Source organism: Apium graveolens, unplaced genomic scaffold (assembly GCF_009905375.1).
Source record: "Apium graveolens cultivar Ventura unplaced genomic scaffold, ASM990537v1 ctg5217, whole genome shotgun sequence".
NCBI classification, from domain to species: Eukaryota; Viridiplantae; Streptophyta; class Magnoliopsida; order Apiales; family Apiaceae; genus Apium; species Apium graveolens.
This window is the reverse complement of record NW_027418867.1, coordinates 99,866-106,344: the sequence shown is the minus strand read 5'-3', so window position 1 is coordinate 106,344 and position 6,479 is coordinate 99,866. Positions and strand designations below refer to the sequence as shown.

Sequence of the window (6,479 nt, the reverse complement as noted above, 5' to 3'; positions counted from 1 at the left end):
AAATACACTTTTATCATTACCCGATCAAATGTAACTTTTAATGTAATCAAAATACAATAATTCTCGTATAAAACTATAATGATTTCAAGTCTAAGGACCGTTAAATTATTATCATAGTGAGATTACTTATGACACAACGGATATGTAGAATCTCACATTAGGTTTGTTCAGCACCCTGTACATTAATCTGCCTATGTTTTTGATTTTAGTAATACTATATCTATGATCAATGAGATATGATCATCAGTCAACAAACACACCAGTTTTAATGCATTATTATTGTCCCTTAATAATAATGCTCAACTAGGGACCTTTAGGAATGTTGATACTATTCTCATTATTTCATTTCTAAGTCGCGTACTTAGAGATATAGAATTTATATCATATTCTAAGTATATTTATTAATCTAAATTATATCGCAGTAATTTAAGACATAATAAATTATAAATGGAATAAACGATAGAACATAAACATTAATAATCCAAATATCTTAAACTAAAACATTATAGTGTTGTATGTAGGGCACAAACGCTAATATTTGATATGATAAACTTCACGACATAAATCTTCCAGACTTCACGATACTGAACTCAGAGAAATTCTTGCAACTTATTGACTTCAAAAGTCTTCGTCCTTCAATTTGCTACTTGAACAATCTTAATTGAACTTCTACTAAATTGATTCATTCTATAACTATTATATATAAGACTATTGCATAGAAATTCCTAAGCTCTTGTAGCATTTCGAGTTGCTAGAAGGCAAACAAGATATTACAAAAGAAACCTATTACTAATTTAAATGGTTGAATTTATTTGGCCATGTAAAGTGATATTGTACCTTGAGTAGACTTATTGATGGTATAGATATGTTTTGTACCTAACATAATACGAATTGTAAAGTATTTACGGTGATGCAAGAGATTATTGACTAAAACTTGATACAGATTATCATTTGCAAACAACGTGACACAATAAAATTGAATTCAATCACAATGCTTGAATTATACAATTGTATATATATATAGTATCATTTACAAATAATCTAAGCTAATTTTTAACACTACTTGAATTCTTCAATTGGAATTGTATTGTTAGGAACATCATATCTGAACCATTTAACTTCATCATCTTGGTCTTTTACTTATGGAAAGCTTATGTCATGTGCAAACTGTCCATTTATATCATCTTCACCTTGCATTGTTCTCGTCGTGTGGATCGTCGAACTCTAATGATAGCCTCTTGCTAGATAATTTATATATTTTTCAACATGATCTTGAATGTAAAATACTTGATGAACTTGTGTTAACATAATAAAAAGGTCATTTTTTTGAGACTTGCTATAACCTTGCAGCTCAAATGAAAAATCCAAGATTTGATGAACACCGATTTTCGCAAATGATAAATAATGGTGCAAAATATATAATGTACACGTAAACACGATATTTACCTTATTTAAAACATATTCCAGTTTCAGGACAAGGTTCAACTGCTCCCAATGTAAGTTTTATTTTTTGGCAATTACATTTGAGAAATTGTGCTACTTTGATCGTAGCTATAGAATCAATGTCTGCCATTGGAGATTTACTGATCAAGACCTGGCAGGACACTGTCAAGAGAGTTCCGCTCGAGCCATCTACAGGAGAAGAAGGTCCGTCCGGAAATATTGTGAATCCATACGGCATAAGCGGTAGACCATTTGGATCGCCCCCACGTAGTATCGCATCTATAGTCCAAATTTCGGTGGATGCAAATACAACGTGGGATGCTACCGGATTACTCCAACTTTCTTGGAGTTCTAGCATATGTCCCCGCCTCGTCATCTATAATTTTTTGATATCAGTCCCTCTTTTATGTTTTAATCTTAATAATGGAACAATTAAGAAATTAAGAGAGATTTGTTTACTTACTACGTTATAAATTGAAACACAGTTGCTAGGTTCCTCGCCATAAGGTATGCGACATACAGGTTCATATTCATGTCCGCTGGCAGAAATGTCCCACTGTTGATCATTGTATATATCAATTCAAAGATTATGTTAGTGATTATCTTCCACATGTAAAAGAATATTCATGGTGATTGAAAAAACTTTAAGAGAATCTATAACTTAGGGAACATGCAATATACCGATAAAATCTCTAAAATCTGGATGGTATTCAATCAAATATTTTGTTTATCATTCCTCCCTGCTGAATATCCATAGATGTTTGCGGTAATTAGTCTAAAGAAGTGCGGTTACAAATATCAACTTATGCATCTTAGATCTATCTATGTCATGATATGAAACAAAAAAAACTTAAAAAATAAATTAGAAATATATCTTAATCACATTACATAGATAAGAAAATTGAAATTATTATACTAGTTCTATAATGCATATTGCTACCAAAATTTTGGTTAAATTTATAACCTGTATAAAGATGAGGTTGATTAAAAAGCTGAGTGCATACCTCCTTCCGATGTTTGTAGTCACGTAGGGTAATTAAACACCATGTTTGGGGCAAGTGACAGCACAAACGAAGTAGCAACCTGAGCCGAGTACCCGTTGGTAGGCCCGGATCATCCATGGCCCTTGTACTCATCATCCTAACATCACTGCCGAAATTTCCTTTCACTTCAGTCCAACTACCAGTGCTTGAACCAGTAATCCCAAAAGTAAAGTAGTTCACCATTCTCTCGGCAATCATTAATAGTCCTCTTCTTCCTTCCGGATTTAACTTTACTGTGAAAAGACCATAATTGCATTGAGAATACTATACTATGAGAGATAATGAACAACTAGTGGGATATTTCTGCATGCAGTGAAGTTACTAAAATACTAGCTAATTATATGTACTAGCATAATCCAAAATTATATTTACTTACCAAGATTGTTGAAGTCATGAGTACTTGATGGAACATTTGCCGACAAAATACGCTGACACTGTCTCTTCAGAATTGAAACCCATCGCTTGGCTCCAAATCCCAGACCAGAACGTAGTAGCCGTTTGTAAATTGTGCCAACCCCAGTGTAGTCTGTATATACATGCTCGATCCATGTAATCTAGAATATCATAACAATAGTTGTATGTTGGTTATATTACAATTAAATGACTAAGTTAGTATGTAACTAGTTTTAGTATATAAATAGAAGTGTTGTATTTATTCACCTTTGAGGTTCCATCAGACATTCCTTGAATTAGGCAACCTGATGGCCTTTTCTGGCATGTCATGCTATCCCGAGTGGGGAGTATTTATCTATTGAAACATCAACAACTACCCACACCCCCTCGCTATGTTGTGTGCAATATCGGGCGAAATAGGTCCGGCGATTAGGGACTAGTGGTGTAGGAACATGGTATTCAGCAGCCATCTGAAATTTATTTGCATGCATTTCATTGTTAATTAATAAATACTTGCACATATATAGCTATCTACGAACACTTACGAATTAGATCATAAGCATTTATGTGTTAGTAATTACCACTTGTAGAGCCGCGTTATGGTTCACTCCCTCACTTAGTAAATCCAATGTCAAAGCTTTCCCAACAATATCAGAAAATGTAAATGCCCATTCATTCTACAAAAACAAGAGAATTTAGAAATTACAATTTAAAGATTATATATGTACAATTAAATTGATAATAACTAGATAAAAGGAAACATATATGATACTTACCACATCCATTAGAATATTCAGCAATTTCGTAGGGCTCATTAAGACCCTACTGGTATGGCGCGAAGCTTCACATGTATAGGCCTGGTCTCATGGGGCCAAAATTATCAGGAAGTCTGGATCGGTATTCCTCTTCATTTAGCACGCTAGTCGTGCCATCTACACCAGTACTAGAATTCCATAAGGGTTCCATATACATTGACATGGCTTTCAACTCCCCCGCAGCTAAAACTACAAGCTCAATTAAGGATTGCCTGAAGTCATCTGTAGTGGGTACATTGATTGAGTGAACCCCTTTCACAAAACTAGTAAAGCTAGTACTTGCAGGCCCTGGACCTTGATCAAACTGGGTAAGAATTTGCATTGCCCACGTTGGATATTAATGGGAGGTTTGGTAGATTCTGTTGGTTTTGACGGGCCATAAACCCTACAATTCTTGATTTGAGCGACTCCACCTACAAAATAGAATCAAACTATTATTAGGAAAAATGAGAGAAAAAGAAGCAAAATCTAGCCGAAAATTCAAGTTAATGAGCTTAATATTATTAATTGGTGAAGTTCAGTTAATCATACCTCTTTTATTAAGTGACTATTTTCTGATCTCAGGTTATCTATTGTTGGTCGAGAACCGCCACACTACATAGGGAACATGTGTTTTTTCTCATAGCTTCTATTAATTGTTGTTTCCGAGCTCGAAGCGCGTCATTCTCAGCTTGGAGAGCATCGTTTTCATCGCTTTCACATTGGTTCTAGAAAAAATTGCGAGATGAATCCAGTGTGAGTAAAATTGTATGAATATGTAATTTGCAAAATAAATTGACAGCTTATAAAAATGTCGAGGTTGGGTGGCATACAAGTATCAATAAAATAAACAAGGACATATAAATATAATTGTCAACTTAATGCCAACATATACATGTATACACACACGAATCTAAGACACATTGTACATGAGATAGAAAAAAAACCATCAACATAATAAATGTAGAAACAACTTAGTACCTTTACTTGAGTGCGCTTGTTCTGGAACCAAAACTTGACTTGAGCACAATCGAGTCCTAAACGAATAGCAAGCTCGTTTCTTTCAAATCCGTTAGGGTGTTGATTGTTCTTGAAGTAGCTAGATAAAAAAATATCAAGTGAATAAAACATAATGCAAACAAATAAAATGTAAGACAAGAAAAATGAACCTAGTTTGATATCAGGATATACGCCCAAAATGCACTTAGATCTCTCTCTCTCCCTCTTTCCCTCTCTCCCTCTCTCTCTCTCTCTACTTAAATAGTATATGTGTAACTGCAAACTACTAATTAATAAAACTTTTGACTTAGGTAAATATTAGTATAACTATTTGGTAGCAGACCAGCTGAACATGACTAATTGACTATATAATTATATATAATAGCACAAAACTTTTATATGTTTGTAGAGCAAGGGATTCTTACGATTCCATTTCATTGATTTGATACTCGCTGTGGCGATAATTCCTCTTTCTCTTCCCAGTGGAAGAATTGGAGGAGAGGCCAGCAACTCCACTTGGGACACCAGCAGCAGCAGCAACTCCGCTGGGGCCAGCAGCAGCATATCCACTTGGGTCATCACCAACAGCAACAGTAGCAAGAAGAGAAAGAGCAGCAAATTCGTTTGGGACATCACCAGCAGCTACTCCACTTGTGTAAATACCAGCAGCCAGTAGTCCGCTGTGGCCACTAACACACACAGCAGCAGCAGCCGCCCCTTGATTGTTATTTTCACCTCCGTTCTGAATGCTGCCAAGTACTCCGCTTGGGCCTGCCTCCTGTTGTCCTGCCACAGAGTTGTTTTGCTCCATTTCAATCTGTGCATGCCACAACATTAAGCTCATATATTAGTCATTACTTGTGTGCATATATGCATGTACTCTCATCAAATATACATACAAAAGCATTTAAACATCTATCTATGTTTTAGGCAAATAGGTTTGTAGAAGAAGACTTGCAAGAACCATGGCTTATGTTGTTTTATATGTGTGCATGGTTATGAATAGATTTATTAGTTATGTTTGATAAGAACAGATGATATGTGATTAAAAGGAGATAGACGTATTATAAAAAAATTATATACATATTAAAAAGTAAAAGCAGTGTTATTTTTTTATTTAAAAAGATAGCATATTTTTGTAGTTACACAGGGAAGCTATTATCATATTTCTGGAAAAAAATATACATAGATTTCAATATTAATCAATAATATACAAAACTGACTTATAAGCAACTAAAAGTAAACCATAGACGCACTATATACACTAGTAACTGAACTATGAATCCATGAAAGCACAAATTTACACATTTGATTTATGAGAGGCAAAAAAACAACAATAACAATATGTATAACATATCTTTGGTGAGCAAATAGGCTTCCCTCCGTTCAAATTTCAAGATAATAAATTTAAGAGGAATTCATTTCTTTGGTCAGCAATCTGCTTCACCCCATACATCCTCTTAAATAAAAATTTCTTACCAAATCATACAAAAAAGAACAAAACTAATGGAATAAATTTGACTTCAAACATCAAAAAAGAATAAGTGCTTGACTATAAACATAACATGATAGATATGTCTGAAATCAACAAAAGTTTAACCTCTTACCGAGGAAAAAGCAAACTGAATAGAGTTTTATGAAATAGAAGGGTTAAAAACTCGAAAACTAGGGGGGACTATGCAAAAAGAAAAGGAGCTGTAATTTTAAAGGATACTTCAAAACTCAGGACAAACCCCTTCTTATATAGGACGGGAAGAACTCTCTAGAAGTAGAATCTTTTATTTATTTTGATTTATTTGAGATATCA

General features: G+C 34.1%; 1 protein-coding gene across 1 annotated transcript; it reads right to left on the bottom strand.

The window, feature by feature from the left end:
• Window positions 1–1,521: 1,521 nt before the first annotated feature.
• Window positions 1,522–3,664, bottom strand: LOC141702490 (homeobox-leucine zipper protein HDG2-like; the record flags this gene model as incomplete). Its single annotated transcript, XM_074506149.1, has 6 exons — window positions 3,656–3,664; window positions 3,461–3,556; window positions 2,863–3,040; window positions 2,448–2,719; window positions 1,907–1,999; window positions 1,522–1,819 (listed from the first exon to the last, which is right to left on the bottom strand). Coding segments are annotated over exons 1-6 (946 nt in total), but the record flags the coding sequence as incomplete, so codon positions are not given.
• Between the last annotated feature and the right edge of the window lie 2,815 nt (window positions 3,665–6,479).